The 26,652-nt window shown below is 37.6% G+C and overlaps 2 protein-coding genes across 4 annotated transcripts in view; one reads left to right on the forward strand and one right to left on the reverse strand.

The window, feature by feature from the left end:
• COL10A1 (collagen type X alpha 1 chain) overlaps positions 1-24,277 on the forward strand; it is a 36,710-nt gene extending 12,433 nt beyond the window's left edge. Inside the window, exons 2-3 of one of the 2 annotated variants that reach the window (XM_050315018.1) lie at positions 17,602-17,755; positions 22,126-24,277. In XM_050315018.1, coding sequence (XP_050170975.1) covers positions 17,617-17,755; positions 22,126-24,020 — 2,034 coding nt within the window. In that variant the 5' untranslated portion in view covers positions 17,602-17,616 and the 3' untranslated portion in view covers positions 24,021-24,277. The remainder of the gene's footprint in view (positions 1-17,601; positions 17,756-22,125) is intronic. The other variant, XM_050315019.1, reaches the window with a different exon arrangement.
• NT5DC1 (5'-nucleotidase domain containing 1) overlaps positions 1-26,652 on the reverse strand; it is a 138,279-nt gene that overhangs the window by 96,720 nt on the left and 14,907 nt on the right. The gene's annotated exons all lie outside the window — the stretch shown is intronic.

Raw genomic sequence — 26,652 nt, forward strand, 5'->3', positions numbered from 1 at the left:
GCATCCAAAAGAGAACTGCTGCGTGGAAGAGGTTCCTGCCAAATCCCAGTTTTGTGTGCTCTGGCATTTTGATGGAATACTTTGGTGTAAAAGAAAAACTTCTTTTCCCTTTCCAGCAGCATTCTTTTTCCACTCTCCTTGTATTCTGCAATGGTATAACTATTTCTTTTTGCTGTAATTTGAAAATTTATTTTTAGGTGACCAGAACTGGCAGTTCTACACAATCTGTTGGACACAGCAGGTGAAAACAGACTCTGCTCACACCCTGGGCTGGCTGCACACGAGGCTGCATTAGCATGGATGTCCCCTCGCTAATACACGTATTGTGCTGCACCACTCTAGGGCAATCACATAGCTTCCAGTCAAGGCCTGCTTCCTGCCCAGCTGGCTTCTGCAGGATTGCAAGAGTCTGGTGCCAGATGTATAGATATGTCCAATGTGCTCAGAGGATCAAATATAAAAAAGCAGAATTTGCTTTGTGTAGCTGGCCAGAGGCATGAAATATGCTGATGAGCATCTTTCTGTAAAGCTGCAGCTGCCAGAGAAAAGACAACCTCCCAAGAACTCAAATGGAAGTACAAGAAAATTAACAGGTCAACTAGACATTAGCAATGGAAGATGTAATGTAGCACTCGTGAAGAATTAATAAATGACAGACAGAGGAAAAGTACAACCTGCTACCACAGACTCAAATAGAAACTGGCATCTCAAATTTATTTGTGTACATTTGGCAAGACATGGAAAGGGTTTTATATCCACTCTTCTGGTCAAAAGAAAGGAGCTGCTTTGCTGTCTCTCAGCAGGACTTGCCAGATGCAAGTTCAGTCATGCATCTGTCAACAGAAACACTCTGAAGTGCTTCACGTAGGTCATGCAGGCTCTGGGCCTGCCAAGCTTGACAGCATTCCTTTGTTGATTCATATTTGCTGTCACAACCTTGTTTCTACTTTAGCCTTTCCTGTTTAAATTCATTTTCCAGCTTGAAAGATACACTTTAGACTAATTTAACAGACTATCCTAAAAAAAAAACCTTTGTCAAGAGCAGGACTTTTGTCAATAAAGATGAAGTTAGGATCCAACAGATGCAGGGGACCAGTCTAGACATTTGCTCTGGTGAACAGTACAGTCTGTCATTCAGCTTCCCATCATTTCCAAAGGAGATGGATGTTGTTATGATGCATAGCATACAAGTTAACTGAGCTCTAGACAAGCATTAATTAATATTTTTCAAAAGATGATTACAGTATTTAAAACTATTTTGGAAAATAGGAAATGAAAGACACTTGAAAAAGCAAAGATTTTGATGCACTTAGGGTAAAGTATTGAGAATAGTTCAAGGAATGTTCCTCCTTTGATAAGGAAAAAATACTTCTCTTTCTTTCAAATTTGCAGAGAAACATATTAAATAGAATTTTTACACAGCTTTGCTATAACTATATATAGCTCTATATATGTCAATTAGCATAAAAGTTAAATTTTTAAGTCAGGAACTAGCTTAATTAAGAGATTAGAAATGCTTATACAGTTTCTACGCAATTTCATCGTTTTATCTGGATTAATTTTTCCACTACTTTTAATTTTTCCATTACTTTCCAAAACAAATTAATATTTTGTAATTAAAACTTAATTTACAATTTTATGTATGGTCTGAAAATGGTGTTGGAATCAAATACTGAAATTAAGTTGATGCTAGGTAACTTTTCATCTCCATATACACAATCTCCCAGGCAATAAGTAGGACAAGAGGGCACAGGCTTAAGCTCTGCCAGAGGAGGTTTAGGTTGGATATTAGAAAGAAGTTCTTTACAGAGAGAGCAATCAGGCATTGGAATGGCCTGCCCAGAGAGGTGGTGGATTCACTGTCCCTAGAGGTTTTTAAGACGAGGCTGGATGTGGCACTGAGTGCCATGATCTGGTGATCACAGTGGGGTTGGATCAAGGGTTGGACTTGATGATCTCGGAGGTCTCTTCCAACCCAGTTAATTTTATGATTCTGTGAAAAGATGTCTTATATAAAAAAGCATATTTTTAAACTTTATTTGTGCAAGTCTGTTATCCAGTTAGTCTTCTTAAATACATATTCATAGGAACATACGTGTTGTATACAAAAGGCAGAATACATATCACATCCAAACAAGCAGGAAGATGACAGGATATGAAATTGATCTAGACAAAAAAAAGATGAAAATAGAACCACTGAACTAATTTTTAAAGCAGCATGACAGAGCGAGAGAGAGAGAAAGAAAGAAAGTGTTCTCAAAATATGAAACTAAGAAAAATCAAGCTCCTTTGGAGATATTGGAGAGATCGTGTGTCTGAAGTAGCCATCTATGATAGTTCCTAGTGCTCAGATTCTCTCAAATCAAAACAAGTTCATACAGGTCCCTGCATATTAAAATGGTACTGCACAATATTCCAATGCAGAAAAAAAAATAAGGAAAAAAGAAAAAAGAAGAGAAACTCCAATATTTGAAAGATGTGATAACAAAGGGAGCTGCTCCGATGTGGTGTGAAGTAGGAATTCTGCTCCTGAGGATCAGGAGCAGTTTGTGAAGCAACCATAGTAACCCACAGCTAAATAAAGGCTACGATGGTATGTCATTAAAGATATGCTTTGGGCAGAAACAGAAGCTACTGGGTAAACTTCTTTGGACTGTATTATGACAGTCGGAATGAATTATTGTAATGACCCAGTTTGGCTTTAGTCACCAAAAATATTTAAAATTATGTTTTGCTCAAGGGAGAATAAGCTGTAGACACATGTCAAGGCTCCAGAGAGCACCTGCTAGTGATTTCTGAGACAGAAAGAAGACTCTTCAGTCTCACAGAGTTCAAATAAATTTGAAAAAAACAAGTGACTGAGCAACTACATGAAGAAACTTGAAACAAGTGGCATATCAGAAAAATATCCATATTTGTTTCCTTCTAGAAGAAGTTCCTTTCAAGTTCACAGACATAAACAAAGAGAAGTACCCTGAATTCCAAAGCTGACCTGATTGAGCAGACAGCATTCTTGGGCTGTCAGCACAGCAGAAACCTTTCATCACCAGACTGACTCACTCTGCAGCTTCTCGTAGCTAAGAGCCAATATGCAGATTTTTCATTTTGCATGCATACATGCAAAATGAATGGGAAATTTAAAACTTACTTTTGATTCAGTATATCCAGGATAGCACTCAAACTCAGATGATCTCCAGTTCTGCTGAATGAAAAATATGCCATTTATGATGGGGCAGATTGAAAATTCTGCTCTTGGACAGCATGACAGAAATTATAAGAACAAAATTAGAAAATCCAAAGTCTTCACCAAGAGTAGGGGGTGATTGTCAGAAGTTTCAGGATTGTTGACTCAGGTTGCATTTTTAGAGGAATACATTTTAAAGTGAGTCAATGGACAGATCAGCATCTTTGGTGGTCTAATACTAAATATCAAGTTTTGTATGTAGTGCTTTTGAAAAGATGTAAATTATGACTCAAATTATGTTCTAGTGAAATTTTTCCATTTGAAAGCAGTGATTCTATGTGAACATTGTCAGACACTTTGCAGTAAGAATATACTGTAGAATGCAGCAGTATTTTGCTCCCTAACGCCTCTGTTCTAGCCAGTTTCAAAGATGTATTTTCTTTGCTGTCTGGGCCTCATTTTTCAAAAAAGGACTCTCATCCTATTTATGTTGCTTGGCTCCATGGAACCCCTGCTTGATAATGCATGAGTCCTAAGAGATGATATAAAGAGCAGCAACAAATTCTCCCACCCATGTCATGTTGAATGGTATAGATACAACACAGTAAATACTATGAGGAAGCATCAAATACACACAGAAGCAGACAGCAGAGCTAAAGGATGAGACTGGATGTGGCACTTAGTGCCATGGTCTAGTAATGGCAGTGGTAGTGGATCAAGGGTTGGACTTGATGATCCAAGAGGTCTTTTCCAACCCGGCTGATTCTATGATTCAATGAAATTAGAAAGAAATGCATAGAACAAATCACTGAAAGACAGAGATAAGCCTTCAACTCTAAATGCCTTGCTTGCATGTTTTATGTGTGAAATGTGCAGTATTCACATTTCTAGTTAAAAGCTAACTATTTTCTCCCTTTATACCCACTTTCACCAGCCCAGAGAGTCTTCAGGAGAAGAAATCCTGCAGCTCTAAAAAGAGCGAAAATGCTTCCTGATGTGCTCTCGGAAAGAGGATAGCCTGGAAGCAAAACATGTTTCCTTTGTTGTTTCCTTATGGTTTGCCATTTGCAAACTTTGGAAAGCAACTTTCAAGAACTGACAGGCTGAGAAAAAAGTTAGCTATGTTAGGAGTAAAGGGAAAGAGGGGGTTTTCTTAAAATGTATTATTTTAATATTAATTATATTCTACCAAAAAAATGCCAAAACTACAAAACTGCTACCCAACATAATGTTGAGGTCCAAAAGAATAATATTAGCCCCTCTATCATTCCCTGCCTAACTGTTCTAAATATGAACTATAATACAAATGTGGTCAGCTGTATGATCTTGTTATCCTCCATCAATGAATATACTTAACAACTGCTTTTTAGGAAAGTTTGACCAAAGTGTGGACAGCACCTGGCATGATTTAGTCCTTTTGGCTGGTTCTACCTACAGGAAGTGGATGCCATTTATATTCAGCAGACACTAATGTCCAGATGCAAAGAGAAATGCAGGCGTTACAGAGCATTCAGTCCTCAATACGTACAATAAGTACATAAATAATGGACACAATGAGACAGAATGGATTTCTGAGTGACAGTATATTTAGTGCCAGAATACATCAGTCAGTTACTGGAGAAAGGCATCTGAAATCTTATCTCCAGCCTCATCTAAGGACAACAGTTTATTGCCTCTATAGAGTGGCATGCAGAGCATGAAGCTGACTCCATCACTTAGGATTGAGGCTATCTGGGTCATGGGCTTCAGTGTCTCACTGCCTAAATGGATGTAATTTTGTGAGTACTTCAAGCACCTACAAAACTTAAGTCAAAGAGTGTAGTGCCTAACAAGGCAGCAGCTTTTAAAGGAATCAGTTTTACTGATGTGAGACATCACTCTTTGCAATGACCTTTCAGTGTTATATTTTCCACTAGAAAGTAATCCTCTTTTTTTTTTCAGAATTAAGAACTTCAGTGCCTGGAGAAAATTAATAACATCTATATAGTTGGTTTATTTTTATGAATATTGAGCTAAAAATTCTCTTTTCTTACCTTCTCATAACCTGATCAAAACAGAGTCAATTTTCTTTTTCATTTCACTTCTGCTTCTACCATTTATTGCTGAGTAGCCAAGACTCCTGCCCATGGAGTGACACCCATTCTGCTGTACTGTGACCCTTGACACTGGCTCCTTCATGGCTGGAAGGGGAGGTAAAACATATCCCTAATCTTCTGAATTACAGATCCTGTCTGACAAATCAGACTTCCAGATGACTGTAGCACACAGTAATGTCAAGGCCTGTAAGAAAGGATCTGCACTGAGTGTCGTGTTTATTGCACGAGCACCATGAGTTCACTGTGCACTGTAGGCAGGCAGCAAGCCCAAACCTCTTTGGATAGCACTGGAAAAGCTGAAGGTCTGTGTAATCATGAAAATCCGTACTACCTGCCACAATATCCAGGAGATAAAAAAGAGCAGGGGATAAAAAACCCAAAAAGCCACCAAAATAACCAAAAAAGTGCTATCTAATAGTTATATTCTGATTACTTTGAGAGGTGAAGCCAAAGAGGGATCACCTACACACATATGCAGTGCTTTAACACTTGAATCATCTCTCTGTACTTACATGTTGTAATGACCAACCACTGTCAGAAAGCATCCCCAAGGGATGACCTCCAAATGGTGTATTGATATTCCTAACCATTTTTGTAGTCCTCTACAGATTATTTTGAGATATATATATATATACAGGAGAATACAAAACTAACAGTCCAATCAGCTTAAAAACATAGAGAATACAGAAAACATTTCTAAGTCGTATTTAATATGACAGTAACTGAAATTCAGAATAAACATTCTGTACTAGACTAGCAAAAACAAATGCCAGAGCTTGGGAAAACAGAATTAAAAAAAAAAAAAAAACCAGTTTTTGTGAACTTTGTTGCTGTTTTTTATACTTCAAAAGGAAAAAACACTGTTCTTCAAAAAGAGCCAGGAACGTTGCAATACTCATTTTTAAAAGGTTCTCCAAATGCAAACTTCATGAATGAATGAGATGAAGAAGAGGAGAAATCCCACTGGGAAGAGATGGAAAACCTGAAGCTAGTTTAGTTGTGAGTTTAAACTTTTCCAAAACACTAGTTTCTTACTCTTAGAAACTATTTGGCAAGAGGATGTCAGAGGAATGCAGTTACCAGTAAGGAGAGAGAGAACACAGAGATGATAAGTGATCATGCTTTAAATTACAGTACTATAAAGTATACACATGAAACATCTGTATACCTGGCTTTTTTTTTCTTGTGAAGATTTCATTTTAATTCATAGTAATTGAGCGTTAATACAGAGCACTTTCAACATCAGTTTTTGTAGATCAATTGGCTTTCAAGAAATTAAATACTACATTTTTAATAATAAAAAGTGAAGACTGTGAAATTAGTTTTCCTTAAAACAAAACACACCCTGAATTGTAAAAGCACAAGAGAGAAGAGCTTAACCATTAAAATAATTACTTGATGTTAGAATGTTTGCTTCATCTTTAGTGAAAAGTGTGAGGTTTTATCACGATGAGGTTTTCTAACAAAATGTTGCCCAATTTTCATCATTTCAACTGCAATTTCTTATACTTCAGAAAGATATTTTCAATTTTAGCTAGTTAGTTAATTAGTATATTTATTTAATAAAAATATTAGGGAAGAAGGTCTCTACAGTAGTTCTGTACATCCATCTTGCAAAGCAGCTTCCAGTCATTCATTCTTTCCATAGGTTTGGAATGGTGCAATGTACAAAATATCCAATCTGCCACTGCCATGAACTTTTATACAATTATTACAAATTTCTGATTGCATTTGCACAATAAAGGCTTACTAGAGTTTGGCAGCTAAACACTCCAAAAAAGCTTATCTATACCTTCAGCCCCAGGATCTTACACTTACTTAGCTGCTTAACAGACCACTCTCCAAAAGAAATAGGTTGTGTTTCTCTTGGAAGAGGCAGTAGCAGAATATAACCACGTCTGCTTTGCCCTCCAAACACAAGAACAGAAACTTAAGATGCTTCTTATGTGCCTTCCAGGTATATGACATAAATGTAGAGGTAGAAGAAAAGTGCTGTGCTTTAGAGGTGCAAGGGAGCTGGTTAAGCTTTGATGAGCCATCAGCTTGACTGCAAAACCACAGAACCTGATTCTCAGACCCTGTTTATAGATTCATATTCTGTTAAATACAGATTTGGGGGCATATACATCCTTGAAAAATGGCATAAGCCAGTGCAGGTCTCTGCCAAAAATATTTTACCTCACAGGCCACTGTGCAGTCATCCTAAATGTAACTAGGTGCTATCAGTCCTTGAGCATAAACTGTTTGCTGAGACTTGGACAGCACTGAAGTTCTTTACCAAACATTAGTGTAACTGTGGACAAAACATGTTTCCTTTCAGTAGACATTTCAGATATAGGCTACAACATAACTCCAAACTCCAAATGTAGTTTTTTTAATCATCACCTTTTTTTGCAGTTGTATGCACGAAAGTATTCAAACTAACTTCCCACAACTACTAGACACAAAAAAGCATGTGCAACTGTACATCTGAGGTGTCATATTAGTCCTTCAGGTAATCTCGGAATGAAGGACTCTAAGGACACCATTTTAACAACTTAGGAGAGAGGCTTCTCCCAGGACTTTGAACAAACAGTGTGAGGCACTTTTCCATTAGAACTGCTGGATGGTAGTGCGTCCTGCACTGTCTTTTCTGGAGAAGAATTGTTTAAAAATATTGGAATTTTACCTTGCTCTCTACTCATGAATTTTCCAAGTCTCAACAGAAACAGAATCTTTACCTCTATGATTGTTTTTGACTTTTCATTCACAAAGACCAAGATCCTGAGTTCCCATGAGACCACTGAGCCCTAACTGGAAGATTCATAGGTACTATCACTGTGACAGCTTCTAATCAAATTCTCTAGAAACTTCAGATTGTTTTCTTAGAGTAAATGAATCTTCACAGTGAAGTCTTTCTATGCTACTGAAAGATGATACAGTAGAAGTTTAAATATTCCAAAGCAGTTTTAGAAAGAACATGTCAAAACCATGTCCATTATCCCCATTAAGCTTGTAAAATAGATCTTCTTCAATGCAAGTTTGTCTTATCTTTATTTGGCATTTTTGATCTTTAGAAACTACTAAAGGTATTAAAATTATCCTATACCATTACTAAATAGTTTTTAAGGTTGACCAGAGATTATTTCACATGTCAAATAAATTCTGTTCATGCTCCTGCCAGGTTTGTTTTCCAGCAGTGTTGACAATTCCTATGTGACTAGCCTAAATAAATTTTCCCTTAAAGTACCTGCAAGCTATTGGGCCACAACCAAACAAAGACCCCTGTTCTAAACAACAGGATTGTCTCAAGGATATAGAACTGTATGAAGGCCTCAGAAGGAGAAGTCTGCCATAAACTTAGCATAGTTCACATAAACATCCTGCGGTCATCAGCACAGCCAAAGGTGGAATCCAATTCTGAAACCCAATACAAATTATGTACACAGAACATACCAGAAAAGATCTGGATTTAGACAGGTATAAAAAGGAACCAGGAGGAAAATATTCCAGTATGTTAATTTTACTTTCACTTACTAATACGAAGGTAAGCAAATACATCCCACCACAGGTCTATAGACACAGGAGGTCTATTTTCTGAAACAATAAGCTCTCTCTGAATGACCTAACATGAATTCTTGGCGACCTAATATTTCAACAGACAAATAGTGTTATGTTTATGTTCTGAAAAAAGGAGAGTGTTTAAAGATGCTCAGCTTTATATAAAAATAGTTCAACCTGGTAAATGAAAGGAATTAAATAAAAAAAATAAAATTTCAAATCTCATCTCTCTAACTTCTACTGAATTTGCAGATAAGATCTTCTGTATATAAGGCTTCTTTTTGATTCTACTACATTTGAATCTAGTACTGAAGTTTATTTCTCACTCTTTGCAAAAACATGAAATGCCTCTAAAAAATAAAAAAAAGCTAGTATGCAGAATGAGATTGAAAATATAGATTTTTGCCTTGTTTACAGTGCAGAAGTAGATAACCAGATACTAACTGGATAAGCCATGCAAAAGCAATAGAGTAACTGAATTGACTCTACCAGATTTAATGTTGAATGACGTGACAAAACTAGCATAAATACCATATCAAGTAACAGCACTCATTTTAGCCATAGCTTCCCAGATTCTGCACTTTTTTTCTGTTTGAAAACTGATTTAGAGCAACCCTTATTCTACGATGTTAAAATGCCCTCCCCTAGTCATCCTCATATGATATTTTTTTCCTCTGCAGACAAATAGTTATACTAGCTCTCAAACTGTAATCTACAGCTTGTTGGTGGACAACCTAGAGGTTCTACAAGAATTCCTCATGGGAGAGGTTGCATAATGATACCATATAATTCAGACTCCACACCACAATTTGGACTATGTAACACAGAAAATTACTTTCCCTCCTTATCCCATTTCTTATCTCACTTTTGTATGCAGCAATACAGAATAATGTAGAAATACATTGGGCTCTTATCCATTAACTCTGTGTAGATTCTTGCTTATCTCTCACCATCAATGGGTGCAGAAGTAACTAACATCACCTCCAGCAGGAGTTCAATTTTCAGTTTTGTTTTTTTCACCATTTACTGCAGTAACATCAGGGTCAGCAAGCATTCTCATTGGAAACAGAATGAAGTTTGGCCAGGTCATGTATCATGAGTTTAGGAGTCCCTATCCTTAAAGGTATCTGCATATTTTTTTGTATCAGTAGTTTGGGAAGTAATCTATCTGCTCCACTCCACATGAGCCACTTTTATAAAACTATCTTTCGATTTTCAAAGCTTTGAACGTGAAAGCTTAATAGTTAAAGTACATAAAAAAAGATCACGCTTCACATCCATGTGATTTTTCTCCTACAAAATGCAGGAGGCGTTGAGGCTTGTGTTTTGAGTCAGGTAATATGGCAAGTGTCACCTATAAAACTTTGTATCCCAGATGCATTTTCTGTAACAATAAAAGCTGCCACAGCATTAGCACTTAATTAAAAGCAAGTAATTATGACTCTCCTTTATGATACTATAATGCTTGAAAAAAATCAATTTCAGCTAATTGAAATGAAAACTAATCCTGTTAATAATCCTCAGGAACAACTAGGCTCCATGACTCAAGCTTATCCTGCATAAGTGAGAGAGTATAAAAATCTATACAGACTCGTAGAATTGTTTAGGTTTCAAAAGACTTCTAAGATCATCAAGTCCAACCATTAACTCAGCTCTACCAAGTCCACTGTTAAACTGTCTCTAAGCACCATGTCCATACAGCTTTTTAATACCTCCAGGAGTGGTGACTCAACCCCTTCCCTGGGCAGCCTGTTCCAATGCTTGACAACTCTTTCGGTGAAGAAATATTTCCTAATATCTGATTGAAACCTCCTTTGGTTCAACTTGAGGCCATTTCCTCCTCGTATCACTTTTTACTTGGGAAGACACTGGAACCTGCTTCAGTGTAACTTTTTTTCAGGTAGTTGTAGGGAGGTATTAGGTCCTCCTGAGCCTCCTTTTCTCCAGGCTAAACAACTCCAGTTTCCTCAGCTACTCCCCATAGGACTTGCACTCACCACATGCACATGCACCCACCAAAAGAATTTTCCTAATTTTCAATTTAAATATATTAAAACAAAACAGCAATATTTAAAATGCCAGATTTAATAAAACAAACAAATACCTTCTTTTTAAAGTGAACTCAGACAACTTTTATTTGTTCTGGTTGTAAAAGTCTGGATTTTCCTCCCTCTACCGTTGGCACCTGTTTTTAAACACAGTCCTTCAAAAACAACTCTGTGCCAATTGTCCAAACCACAGCAGGTAGCACAGCCGATGAATGAGACTATTCAGTAGACTGACTACATGCTCCAGTGGGCACACTTGAAAAAGCAGCTCAGTTACACCTATTTTTTCACCAACTGTTTGGAAGATTCCCCTAATTATGGGATACTGAAGGAAGCTGCATGAACTTTTTCACCTTTGGGAAAGTAGGAGTGGTTCCCACCCTTATTTTACCATAGTTTCTACATTATTCACTGTGGTCCAGGGAAGTCTAACAGAAACCTTGAGTCCAGCAAGCACAGAGGTAAAACAAGATATTAAATAATCTAATAAAAATCAGAGAAAAAAAGAAACAGGAATTAAAAAAAACCCAAACACACATAAAAATAGTTCACCGTGGGAAAATATGACTATTTAGCATTTTTATGTTTTTATTGAATGTTCTTTTTAAACAAGAACATCAAAAAGTTATTAAAATAAAGAGAACACTTTCAGTAACTTTTAAAGACAAATGATCTATTTTACGTGTTTAAAAATCATTTAACACAACCAGTGAAATTACATGGACCCACAGAAAATACGCCTCCCTTTTTCCATCAATCCCAGGAATGTCTGGCTGCATTTTAATCCAAATCAAATCCTTACAGAAAAGCTTCATAAACCATTGTATTGACACAACTGGGAGTACAGTCAGTTTCAGTCAAAAGGCTGAAAATTAGCAACTCCAGCTAGTTTAACGCCCCTTAAAATTTTATTTTCCTAAATTCTGCAGAAAGTTAACTAAATACTTCTGCTTTTCCTCCCCATGCAAGTCCTACCAGATGCAGGTCCTGCAATCACCTGCATGTTTAAACTTTTATATAGAACTAGTGAAAATACAAAACTTTATATATTTAAACACACTACTTAATCAAAAAAGCATTTGCAGGAGAAAAGGTGATTATATAAAACCAGCTTTGTGTTTTCACTGTCTTGAAACTGATCAGCTTTCAGTTAAAGCCACACATCTGACATGAGTTTCAAAGTAATGCATTCATTTGAACATTACTTGTTGGTTTTACTTTCAGGAGCAAGGGAGGGAGGAATAAAAACAAGGGAGAAATAAGGCTAGGCCAGCAGCATACCCAAGGTACTGGAAAACATCTTTTTTAACACCAGTACTTGTTTGGTATCTTTTACCCTATTACCAGAAATTCCCTAAGATGGGTAAAGCTTATCCTAGCTTTATACAAGCATAATGAATGCGGCCATAAACAACACAATGTTGATAGAAAGCATTCATCAATAATACTATCTGACTTTGAGGATTGTATCACCAGAAATTCATGTCAGTGTCAAAGCTTTCTCTATAAACTATGTGGAACACATCTCCTTTTGAGGTTTCAGCATGGTTATTCTGTGTCTCTGCAAATTAACTCAGCCAGAATACAACTACAAATATTTAACTGGGTGTCATCTATTTAAATATACTGCTATACTAAATAGAGCTCTTGTGATCAAGTTACCTGAGCTGAACAGAACAAACTGGTCAGCAGTCAGTTTTGCAGTGCCAGAATAAATACAGACCATCTTTCCATTGCTACTTTAAAGGAGGACATTTATTCAACCACAATTACAAGTGTTAAAAGTATAAGGACTTTAAATCTATAAAAAGACTAGCACAGGACTGCAGGAGTAACAAAGTTTGTTTTGCTTTGTTTGTTTAAAGAGAATTCTTCATTATATCTCAAAATATGTAGGACTGCACAGCCCTGCAGATTACCTCAACAAGCCTCTTAATTACAAAAGACGACATACATTCTGAAACTCAAAAGAAATTTTATTTATTTTTCAATTAGCAAGGTAAATATTTTCTTCACCAAGATGTTTTCTAGTCCTGTGCAGTCCAAGCAGCTAGTGTTGGAACAGAAAGCACCCTCCATGCAAATACAATGTTATAATATATACAAAACAAATAAACAAGAAAAACAAACAAACAAGCAACCACCCAGATTTCCCACAGCTACTGAGTTAACAAATTTTCCCTCTTTCAATTCCTTTGGGTTCATTTGACTGAGAGCAGTAAGCAGCTGAAACCTCTCTGTATTAGTTTTCCCCATCAGGTACAGTGGAACACCTCTGTACTCCCGTTGAGGGCTTACCTGGCTGCCATCATGGGAGCATAAAAAGAGTTTTCACTGTAGTGTGACAGAAAAGGAGAGAGGACAGTTTTAAACCGTGGAGTTGAAATGATTTAGGAGTTTCCAGAGTGTCATAAAGCACACCACAAACTAGGAAACCCCATTATTCCTTTAATTTCATGGCAGGCTTTCAAACTTCTTGTGGAAATTCTTAAGCACCTTTCTTTGAAAGCTTAAAATTGGAGACTGGATAATTCATTCACCAGAGATGGTGCTAGAAGCAACTACTGCAAGGACCTAGCCTAACCTTTTATGGAGTTATGTTTCTCAGCTTTCTTTTTTTTCTGAGGGGCGCATGAGAAGGACTGGTTGCTTGTTATATTATAATTTATGTTTAATTAAGATGTTCCTCACTTCTCCCTCATAAGCAGTTGCTTATTGTGGGACTCATTCAAGTGACTTTTTGCATAACTTGCAGGACTGTGGTGAAAGTCAGTTCCCATTTCCCAAGTCATGGTGTCACTTCCATGTTACATGTGTTTTCACTGACACTGTGGGAGTAAGACACCAAAGGAACAAGGAGTTTTGGAAAGCATGTGTAAGTGCATGCTTTCAACAACATTCAACAACAATTTGAATATCCAGTCATCAAATAAGATGAAACACTGCAGACTGCTGCCAATGGCATTAGAGGCTTTAACTTCAGTACCTAATTCATATGATCCAGAGAGATTTAAAATAGATCATTTTATTGCAGTTAATCTTCAGCTTCAGTTATATCTCATCGCTATAACATGTACTATGACTACCTTCACATAGAAAGATGTAGTGAATACACAACTAAAAAGCAAGTTCTGCAGTAGTGGAATGGATTAAAGTTTATTCCTGACTATTATGGTGGTGGGAGAGGAGGGAGCAAAAGACACCTCCATTTGTAAGCAAAGACAACTTTCTAAATGCATAGCTATAAAACAAAAGCATCTGAAGGTTTGTATTTTGAAAACAGGTTTGCAAATAACCTTGTTTGAAATGTGCTGTTACTGTAAATAGATATACACAAGTACATCTATTGCAGGTATTTTTGCATGTGCAAATATATACTGAAGCACACCTTTCATATGCACACTTAGAGCTAAATGCATGTTAGTGCTCTGCCAATAGGAAATATCCACAGCAATAAGGAAAACACACAAAAGCAGTGAACTCCAATTCTGTCTCAGTTTCCTGTACCCACAAAAAACAAAACCTCAAACCAAAGAAGTGGCATAAGATAGCACAATAGGGTGGAGCTCAGGTTAATCACAAGGACAACGGGTTTGCCTGTATATACCTTTTGACCCCACAATCATCCCTATTTATGCAGGGATACACAGACATTATTCACCTTCCTGCCCAGAAGGAGCCAAGCAGGAAGCGAGGCTGCTGGTCAAATATCAGTGCACATTATTGATGCTTTTGTAACATAAGTGTGCCTACTTTGGGGGTATTTATGAATTAGGTGACAAATTAGCATGAAACTGTGTGTGCATAAAACTGTTGCCTGCTGTTCTTAACTTTCTTAACCAAATATTGTCAAATTAGCAATGACCACACTTCCCACTGAGGGTTGTATATTTAAATGCTTTAAAAAAATCAAAAGCTATTTTTGGATTTATATGAACCAAAAAAGGGTCTGTAGTTGCTTTTCTTCAAGGAGGAAATAAACTTTATGCCCATATATTTGCTACCTCTGTCAAAAGATAGCAATCCAGTCATCACTGGACTCTCATTTGAGTTTATAGAGACTAATTTTTTAAATAAAGCAACTTGAGAAGTTACACAAAAAACTTGAGGACAGAGCTTCCTTGTCCCAAAGACCAAAAGAAACTGAATGCACATATGGGGAGTAGAAATGCCACCTCAGACACATGCACACATTCCCTGAAAATCACTGACCAGATCAGGCATGCAAGGTTATGGGAGAAACCAGGCTTCAGTTGGAAGACCCCTGCAGTAAAAAGGGTATAATTACAAAAATAGAACATAATGTTGTTTAGAGGATGGCTAGAAGAAGAATAGAAGAAAAGAACCGTTCAACAATACATTAAATAAATGATCGCAACAGTCTAAGTTAAAACATTAATCCAGTCCTCTAGTAAGCAAAGGTATTAGCACAATTGTAAGCAGAACAGACTTGATGGTCCATTGGTCTCTTTCAGTACAGTAACTTGTGTTCTAGGATATTTGCCATAATACATAAAAGCCAAAAAAGTTGAGGAGTGTGGAATTAAACAAAGACACAAAGCAGGTAAAAATCAGCCCATGTTAACCTGCCATTCCACAGGGTAGCCGCACAGTTCAGGGCCACCAGATCAGTCTTTTGGTTGGAATGGTAACTGGTGTCCCTTTCTGCACCTACCTTGCATGAGAACTGACAGTAGTACATGTTATTTATTAGCATTCCTATAACTCCTACAAGCCTGAATATCATCTATAAACATAAAAGAAGTCTGCAATTGGCAAAGGAGTTTTAATACACAGATAATTCATATAAAAGTATATTTACTGAAAGCAAAGTGCACTATATATTTAATTCTATAGTTTCATCCTAAATCAAAAAAGTTTGTTTCTTGTCTCTTACTTTGTCCTTCAATTTTAAATGACATTTCAGAGTCACAAACAATTCAAAGACTGAAAGTTACTACCTATTTAGTACTGAACATTAATAAAGTGATGCAGAAACACTGTAAGATTCATTTAAAATCTGTGAGATTTATTCAAAAGAAGAAGTCACAGTCTGTGGATACAGTCCATTTAAGCAAGACTGGTTTAACAAAATCTCTTGACAGCTAAAACCATTATCAAGTTTGAACCTCCAACAGTAAAAACAGCAGTAGTTTAAATTTGCTACACTGAAACTCCCAAACATCAGCCTATATGACACTTGCAAATTTAAGCAGTATGGATTTCAGTACATTCACCACAACTGGAAACAATGAAGATCTCATTGTGTAAAGTAAGTTTACGTTTCAAGATTTCATAATAGAAAAACATTACATGCATTATCTATGTAGTACTGTACCTCCAGCACCGAAACAGAAGTCTAGAAATACAGTGTGAAGATAAAAATCTTCTAAAATAAAAACTGCTTAAAAGTAGTCATGTTCTCACACAACTCCCTTAGTAACATCTTAACTGATTTTGAGTTCTCTGCTTGTATCCCAGTGAACAATTATTCACATAAGTAATCTCCACAGACTTTAGTAGGGTTACTCCTGAAAGTAACAGCTCACCGAAGTTCAAAATGTATAGGTCTTCCCTTAAAACATTTACAGAGAAATTTAAATGACACACTTCAAATTACCAACCATACTTACTAGTTCATGACTTTTCCCAATTACCTTTTCCAAATTACCTTTATCAATTCTAAAAACAGAGAGGCCATATGATTTTTAAAAAAAAGAAAGCTATGAGCAATACAGTATCATAAACAATAAGAAATCCAAGGAAAGAAGAAAAAGGAAAAAATCTAACAAAAAAACCAAAACCCTTTACAGAATCTAGGATGACTGCCCAAAATAGCTCCCCCCAACCCCTAAAAAACACACTTATACACACACAGATAATTACTGCTTTCTGATTTTTGGGGAGGAGCTTATGCCCAGCAGTCACCCAACTAAGGGGAAAACCATATAAATACTCAAGGGTGACACTTGAAATCATCAGCTTCTGCTCACTCACCAGTGGCAGAAGAACCCTCAAAAGAGGAGGATTGACTGCTCTCCCTTACCACTTTGCATTGGAGCTCCACAGCACTTTGGTATGTTATGAATTCATTTCATTCTCTTTGGTTTGAAAGGTAACTTCTACAGGATACCTGCTTTGAGCCTGGGGAGTGAAGAGGATTGTTAATTAAGGGCCAGTGACAGCATCTTCACTGCCACTGGGGCTATTTGGAAGGCTACAGATAAAACCCTGGTTTCAAGCAAGACATTGTGAGATTTTTACCACTGCTGCTGAAGGACCCAAAACTTAATCCTGCATTTGCAATAGCATCAGACAGAGGTAGTAAGGTCATGGTAGAGTGTCTGTGTATTGTCACTGAAAACTTTCTTTATTTCAGGAGTTTTTGATATATGCAACTCCTGGACTTCTGGAGCTCTAGTTTAAATTATCACTATTTCTGCAGATAGTTGTCTTGAATAGACAGGTATTCATGTAAAATTATTCTTTTCCTAAGAGTGAGACTACTGCCTGTAAGCTATCTATACAAGTGCTCTATCATTCAAAGTGATAGCAATATTGATTCCTTTTTTCTTAGAGGATTTTTCACAACTAGTGAGAGCAGATGGAAGTAACCACAAAATAATGTTACTTTCAATACTAATACTTAAAAACCCCTCATTTATTCATGCACAAGAAACAGAAGTGAACAGCTTTTCTTTACAACAAACCTTTTCTACCCTTTCTAACACAGCACAGATTTGGAGACATGCATTTACAAATATCTTTACTGCTGCTGTTTTGTCTGAACATTGTCCATGGTAGTGATGGATATTTTTCTGAGCGATACCAGAAACAATCCAGCGTCAAGGGGCCACAGTTTCTACCATTCAATGTAAAGAGTCAAGGTAAGTTTACTATTTTTTCATAATAAACTATCACGATTATTCCTAGAGGGTCAATACCTGAACAAAAGCTCTTTGTTTATACTATTCAACTTTCACTAACAGTTTAGGTTTATTAAAATAATGTTATCACTGAAGAAGGAATTTGCAGTGGCTCTGGAGTTGCCTCCTATTGACAAAGATGCACATCTAATAACTAAAGGCATACAGAGCAGAAACAAAATAATAGCTCCAGATCTCATCTTCAGTAGTCAGAGTAATATGACATGATTGCGTACATAATTATATATAACAGGCTAATCATCTCCAGATTTCTTGATTCAACACTCAGGTTTCTAGCAACAGACCTGTCACCTACAATATTCAGGAAGAACTTTTACATAATTAGTCCGGTTATTTCTACTTAAAACATACCTTAGGTGTGAATTTAAATATATATATGATACACATGGGCAAATGAAGACCAGTTTGAAGCCTAGAAAGGCAAAATAAAATGATACATAGTAGTAAAAATGTGACACAAATCTCTACATATTTTTTTAATGAGTGATTTAAGCTTATATTATAATGATCAGAATAATCTCATAGCAATATAACAATTCTAGCTTTATTATAAAAAAACATCTCTTCATTGCAAAGACAGTCCTGTGGCAGGTTATGATAATACATTACTGCAATGCTATACATTGTGCCATCTTATTTCTGGTTATCCTCTCCATCCTTTTAAGTTAAATAGGTGTCTACACCTAGTGTTTGAAACTACTGAGTTCTGTTTTATTTTTCCATGCTTAGGTCAAATTCTTTTTTAAAAACTTGAAATCAAAGCTTCTGACCAGTACTATCTATTCAGAATCGTCATCACTAAAATTAAGAGAACTAAATCTTCCTTGTAAACATCCTGCTTTACCCCCTCCCCTGAGAACAGCATTATTTTATTATAGACAGCATAGGCTATTCAGAATAGATATAATATTTGCTGTATCCCATCTACTTTAGTTGTAATAATCACACTTGGGCAGAAATGAGGAAATTGAATGATGGACTTGGAAAATACCATTTGCAAATAAGCTTCTCTTCATCAGAGAAAGGACACAGAACAATTCTGGAGAGCAGAACAGTTGCTGCTCAGGGCATTGCATTCACATTGCCTTCTTTTAAGAATAGCTCTAGTTTGATCCTATGGACTGACTGCTCATGTGCAGCACACACTGAGTCCAAAGAGATTCTGGTCTCATACCAACCAGCTCCAGCCCCTAAGCTTCAAGAATCTCTGCAGTAAGAATCAAGTGAAAACAGCATGGCTGGGAAACTTTCCCCCCCACCCCCCCCACCATTTTCTTCTGGGCTGCACCAAAATACTGCCACAGTTTCATCCACTGCTTTCAGCACAAGGACTTTCTGGAATCCTAACAGTAGTCCCAGATCAAATTTAGGTATATGTACATAAACAGTTACTCTGAGGATTTATTAACTAGAATTCTCATTGAGTTAAAAGCTGCATTTCCTCCCTCTCCCCTCATTAACTTTTCATAGTGTTTTTCCATGACTTTATTCAGAATAACTTACATATTTATACTATTTTTAAGTGAAGTACAACATTTACTTGGTTATCCTCTATCATACTTCATTTACTTCTCCTCATAAAGGTTTTCTTCCCCCTCTATAGAAAACATTTGGAAAGGGGGAAACCAGCAACAAATTAAGGAAGAATCAGGGTAGACAGGAAACAGGGTAAAAGGGGGAAAGGAATTGTCCTGAACTAAGTCTCCACTTTATATACTAACAAAGAATCTAATGTGAGTCAAAATTCATATTTAGAATGAGAACAATTATATCAACATCTGAGAAGTGTACAGTGCTGTCTATTTAGGAAAGGTAATAAAGACTATGTACTAGACTTCAAAAGTAGGAACAGCCCACAGATTTACAGATATGGGAGTCCAGTCATTCAAAAGTACTTGACAAATTTTCATTTAGTGAACAAACATCAAAACGGAGGACTGCTATCCTTGAGTCAAGAAAACAAGCATCCTATATAGAGTTTTTAGAAGAATTCAAAAAGGGAAGACTGTCAGAGATCATCACAACTAATCATGGAACTGAAATCTTAGTACAGGCCAAAACTGGTGACTCAGGACAACATTTAATAGATTGTAAGATTTCTGTTGGCAACCAAAGCCTATTAAATCTTCATTTAAATTGATGAAATTATTTTAACAGTTTTAAAACTCTTGTTCTTGACAGCTCTCCAGTCAGTCAGAATACACTTCCATTTTCTTTAGGCATTTAGTGTTACCATTTTTTAAAATTACCAGAACATAATTTTTTAACCAGTAGTTCTTTGGCTTGAAATATTTGAAAAGTCCAAGCTGAAAACAATAGCTGAATTAGGTCTGACTATTCAGCAGTGTTTAAATAAACCATTATTGCAGGTTATTTTAAAGTTTACATAATTAATTCAATACATTTATAGTGTTTGACTGCACTTACAGAATGCATAACAATTTTGCATCTAGGTATGTGCTGAGACATATAAAAGAGAAGCCAACCAATACTTCAACTTTCTTGGTAAAAATCCCATTTCATTAATGTCCTCATCAGTCCTTTCCTCAGAAGAATTATCATTGTCTTTAGACAGTACAATTAAAATTACAATATTAATCTAAATGTAGTACAGATTTAAACAATATAGTTCCTGATAGAAAATTTCTATAACAACATGAATGCTGACAAAGCCTTTGGCATCCTATGCGAAAAAGGTAGTACCCACCACTCTGTGAACCTAGGACTGATATCAACTCATACAAAACATGGTAAATTGCAAGAAAGAGATGCACCCTGAAGCTAAAATCTGAAGCAATTTGCCACCAAAAAAAAAAAAAAAGCACCTTTTTTGCTTTCTGTGTGTAGCATTTTAACAGCTATCTTGCTTTTTATTGGCTTGAGAAGGATGAGATAGGAAGGTTTGCAAAATAAGGTGATATGCATTTGTGCTGATTTTATGCATCAGCAAAAAAGAAAATGCACTCTCTGCACTTTCTTGATAAGAACAATTTCCCTGACAATGGAGGAAGAAGGTAACCTTGTAGATCTAATAACAAACCAAAATCAAATGTATTTCATATGCATACAACTATTATTTTTAAAATACAATATGTAAAAGAATAGTTTCCTCCTCACCTCCTTTTTGTTTCAAGACTAGCCACAGATTATAAAATGTAATTTATTATCTAAGAGACAGCCAAACAGCCATCGGATAAACTTTCATATATATATACACATGTAATATATACATACACACACAAACATTGCTCTTTTTGTGAGAGACTGAAAAGCAAATTATAGCTGATAAAACTGCTGATCAATTATCAATCTTTTCTAAATAAGCATTAAACAGAATATGTTGCCATTATAAAAAAACCAGAATCCAGGCTCTTTTTGTATCCTTCAGTTTTTACTTTAAAATTACTTGTTAAATTAAGGTTCATCATATGTACATCATTTTGTTCTATAGTGCTGCCAGTTGCTGCAAACTTCTAAAGCAGTCTTACAATACCCATGTTAAACTTGTGTGTAATGTCCCACAAATCAACATCCTAATGCCAACGTGAAGGTGCAGACTCATCCAAAACGCACAGAAAACTAAGCATTGAGCTCGTTTGTTTATTTCGCTATTTGTGACATTTGGTTAAGTGGCTCCACCTGCTGTTTTGATAACTAAGAAAATGACGTATTATTAAAAAACAAACCAGTACCAGAATTCTGACAGCAGTAAAAGAAATTATCAGTTGCGACCTTGCCATTGTGTGAAATTTTTATGACAGTCTTTCACACAGTATTTGAAAATACAACATTCACATGTTTACAAAAGAACCAGAGACATAGCCCACTTTTGGAAGTAGGGGGCAGGGAGGGACAAAAATCTCACTACCTAAATGTACCAGTAAGAAGTTTCAGAAAAGCTGCTACACCTGTACAGAAAGCTTCCTGTGGTTTCATTCATGAAGATAAATGTCTGGTGCCCTGCTACACCTGTTCCCTGGGGGTTTTTTTTCCCCTTATTTAATAGTTTGCATCTACTTGCACATCATTTTTTAAGCTCTCTATTTACCCTAAATGTATTTAAGAAATAAAAATAAAAAATTTTAGAGGCCTTGTAGCTCATATTTCCAACACATTTGCAGTTGTTACTAGTAAGAGCTCTGAAACACTTTTGCTCTGAATGTCAGGTTCTCAGTGACCAACACAGTAGTTGAAACTTGACTTCTACAAAGTTCAAGTTAAGTTAACCCTTCATGCATTTCACCACAGTGCTCCATGCCTTCAAATATGTTATAGATGCCCTGCTTGATCTGGTTTCTTCTCTCTCACAGGTGTGCAGGTAAGGGGGGAACAAGGACCCCCTGGCCCCCCAGGCCCTCCTGGACCAAGAGGACAAGCAGGTCCTGCAGGAAAGCCAGGGTTTGGAAGTCCGGGTCCCCAAGGCCCCCCTGGCCCCCCAGGACCACCTGGATTCTCTGCAGTCGGAAAGCCAGGTGTGCCAGGTCTGCCAGGAAAGCGAGGAGACAGAGGACTAAATGGTGAGAAAGGAGAACCTGGACCTGTTGGACTCCCAGGACCAAGAGGGCCACAAGGACCTCCCGGCACTCCTGGCCCTGCAGGACTGTCTGTCCCTGGCAAGCCAGGACCACAAGGCCCTCCAGGCGCTCAGGGGCCGAGGGGCCTCCCTGGTGAGAAGGGAGAGCCAGGTATCCCTGGTATAAACGGACAAAAGGGAGAAAGTGGATTTGGCATTCCAGGCCGCCCGGGTAGTAGGGGTCTTCCAGGCCCACAGGGACCCCGGGGCCCCCCTGGTCCTATGGGAGTAGGGAAACCTGGTGAAAATGGTCTTCCAGGTCAGCCAGGTCTGAAAGGTGACCGAGGTTTTCCAGGTGCACCCGGGGCGGCTGGTCTCCCTGGTCCCCAGGGTCTCCCAGGCGAACCTGGAGAAGCTGGCATTGGCAAGCCTGGGCCAATGGGACCACCAGGAGCAGCAGGCATCCCTGGAGCCAAGGGACATCCTGGACCTGCAGGCTTGCCTGGATCCCCAGGTCTTCCAGGTTTTGGAAAGCCAGGATTGCCAGGGATGAAGGGACACAGAGGGCCTGAAGGTCCTCCTGGCCTTCCAGGTCCTAAAGGAGACCAAGGCCCAGCTGGTGTGCCAGGAGAACCAGGGCTGGTTGGGCCACCAGGGAACATGGGCCCTCCTGGACTCAAAGGTTTGCCTGGTGAGAATGGCTTCCCTGGGCCCAAAGGTGACATGGGCCCCGCAGGCCTCCCAGGATTCCCAGGGGCCAAGGGGGAACGAGGCTTACCAGGAGCAGAGGGAAAACCAGGATATCCAGGTGAGCAGGGTCTTGCTGGTCCTAAGGGACAACCAGGTCTCCCAGGTCCAAAAGGTGACACCGGCCATGCTGGGCTGCCTGGATTGCCTGGTCCAATGGGTCCACAAGGAGCCAAGGGAGTGCCAGGGATCAATGGAGAGCCAGGCCCCAGAGGGCCGTCAGGAATACCTGGGATCAGAGGTCCCATTGGCCCCCCTGGTCTGCCAGGAGCCCAGGGTGCAAAGGGTGAGCCGGGAGCACCAGGACTGCCAGGCCCAGCAGGTATTTCCACGAAAGGCTTAAGCGGACCCATGGGACCACCTGGACCCCCTGGGCCTAAAGGCAGCACTGGCGAGCCTGGCATGCCAGGCCCCCCAGGGCCTCCTGGTCCCCCTGGCCAAGCTGTAATCCCACAGATGCCTGAAGGCTACGTTAAAGCAGGAGAGTCTCGGGAGTTATCAGGAATATCTTTCATAAAGGGAGGAGTAAACCAAGCTCTTACCAGGATGCCGGTGTCTGCTTTCAGTGTCATCCTCTCAAAAGCTTACCCTGCGGCAACAGTCCCCATCAAATTTGATAAAATCTTGTACAATAGGCAGCAACACTATGACCCCAGAACAGGAATCTTCACCTGCAGGACCCCTGGACTGTACTATTTCTCCTACCATGTACATGCAAAGGGAACAAATGTTTGGGTCGCACTCTACAAAAATGGTTCCCCCATCATGTACACCTACGATGAGTACCAGAAAGGATACCTCGACCAAGCTTCTGGCAGTGCTGTCATTGATCTCATGGAGAACGACCAAGTATGGCTCCAACTGCCCAATTCAGAATCCAATGGTCTCTATTCCTCTGACTACGTTCACTCTTCTTTCTCAGGTTTCCTGTTTGCTCATATCTAACAACATCCCATTTACCCTGTCCTGACACACTCTCCTTCAGACCATTGTAACTGGGTGCTGATTTGATTCATCATTAGTATTTTGTTGCAACTGCAATATTGCAACAGTAATAGAGGAGGGAGTGAGGAGGTGGAGAGTGGTTCAAACCTAGTAGAATAATATTGTATGTTTTTAGAGATTTGACACAAAAAATTTGTTTTAAATGATGATCAATTGTCTGACTAAATGCAACATTAAAATTCTATGAATTAATATAATGCACTAGCCTCTCTTTTTTTCTTTTGTTTTAAAAAGGAAAATCAGAATTTGTAACTATCACTTCTCATAACACATAAAGGATTCTAGATCATACTTCACTATAGTTGAATTAACTGAAGGTATTTTATTCAAAGTAAATGGTCTCAAATACACCACAGTCATCATAACAGCTGGATAATATAATTCAGGAACATTCTGTGGCCAGCTTCATCTTTAAGCTATCAAACAGGACTTAAGAATAACAACTCTAATACAGTGCACATCATGTCACAGTTTTCATTTAGTTACACTGTTCTTATTAATGAATAAGTACCTTGGGGAAAAGCAGATTTACGAATTATTACATGTTACGGAAGATATAAGACTTCTGCAATACGAAAAAGCAACCAGACTGAAACCTTGAAATCCACTTAGCTTTCTTTGATGCACACTGCTGCAACAAACTAGTTCAATATTTTTATATCTCCTAATATTCTGTAAAAATAGAATATTCAGAGTACTATAAAATAACTCTCACAAAATCCAAATATTAAGAACATATTCTCACAAGCATGCAAACACATTACAAAACCAGAACAGATTTACCACTCCAAAATTGGAGATAACTCTTGCCCTGATATTCCCTGAACTGTTAATTCCTTTAATAAACAAGTGTGGGGAATATATCTATCTATCTATCTATATATGTTATATATAGATAGATATATAATATAATATATATATTTTACTTATTTGGTAAATTTATCAGACAATGGCAATAATTAGTCAGCAGACATAACCATATTTACCATATCTACATACACTCATGTCTCATAAACATTACACAGTTCATTAATGTGTTGTGGTACTTCATAAAGAGTGTATGGCATTAAGTAACTTAGCTTATAAATTATGAAACCATAATAATTTGGTCGCACATTTCTTCCAATTACCAGTTACCATTCATGTGCTTCAAAAGTATCATATACATCAAAACCTTATGAACTCCTAAAACTACAGTTAGCTTAGTTAGCTTTGTTTTTTTAAACAGAAGCTTTTAATCACCCGCACTAACAGTATGTAGGCCTATGTTTAAAAATTTTGTGATATTACTATTTCTCCATGAAAGAAGAACTTGAAGCTTGTTATGTTGTGTACATTTGAAATCAGCAATTTCATAAGTACTTGACAATATGATGGGATTAATAAAAAAGGCTAAGATACCTTTTGCTTGATCCATCATTAGCAAAGCTATATAATGTTTTGGAAACTTTGGAAAGACCTACCAAGAAAGTAACTTGAAGAATTTTTTTTCTCCTCTTATTAAGTGCTGCTGGATAAGGAAGACTGTGTTTTAGGCTATACTTCAGTAAAATAATAAATGTTTAAATAAAGAATGTAACATGACATCTACTTATTTAAGCAGTCAAGGGGACATACGCAAGCAAATTCGTCCTATTATTATAAACACTACATACAAATGTTTGTATGGAAACAATACAAAGAACAGTATCACAATTTATAAATAGCGACCACACAGCACTTATCTTTCAAGCCAAAATAAAGCTCCAGACACTTGAGTCTGAATTGTCTATTCCCACTTTTCTAGCTTAATATTTTAGGTCAAATATTAATTACAGATATCTTAACAACAATCTCTTTTTTGCACTAAAAATGTTTTCCTGTGCAGCCACTCACATTAGTTCAACAGCCCTTTCCAGTATTTTAACAGAGCATGTGCTGCCGCCCATACATTCAACCAATGTGGAACTTTTGTTTCAGAAACAAATAGAGGGACTAGGTACAGGAGCTGGAAAATACGACTTAGTAGTTGTGAGGTTTCTGGTTAATTACTTTACATATGAAACCCACACCAAAGAACATGTTTAAAATTATTGGGAGGTGTTTGGTGCTCGTGATTACATTACTGTACTGTGACTGCAATTAATTAACAAGAAACTGGGCCTAAACAATATTCTTAAAAGCACAGTTCACTAACCCTTATCATCCATCCACTGCAAATCAGAGTTTGTCCTTTAACATCTTTGTTCCTTGAACATGTAGGATTTCAAATAAGTCTACAGGTTGGTACCATATGCCCATTTTTTTTTTTTAAGTCTTTTCATCATCGCTCAGATGTTGCATCATTAAGAAAATAACTCTTAAAACTGAAAAGCTAGAGACTATACAGCAAATTGTGGCACAAGCACAACTTATGCTTCGATTTTAGATTTGGATTCTCAGTTTAGAGGGTTCAGGTCTGTAAGATCTCTTTTCTGGGGTGATCAGTGACAGGACCAAAGGGCATGGCCTGAAGTCATGCTAGGGGAGGTTTAGGTTGAATATCAGAAAAGTGTTCTTTACCCAGAGGGTGTTTGGGCACTGGAAACAAGCT

Source organism: Myiozetetes cayanensis, unplaced genomic scaffold (genome assembly GCF_022539395.1).
Source record: "Myiozetetes cayanensis isolate MyiCay16 unplaced genomic scaffold, myiCay2020 scf2-11, whole genome shotgun sequence".
In the NCBI taxonomy this organism is placed as follows: Eukaryota; Metazoa; Chordata; class Aves; order Passeriformes; family Tyrannidae; genus Myiozetetes; species Myiozetetes cayanensis.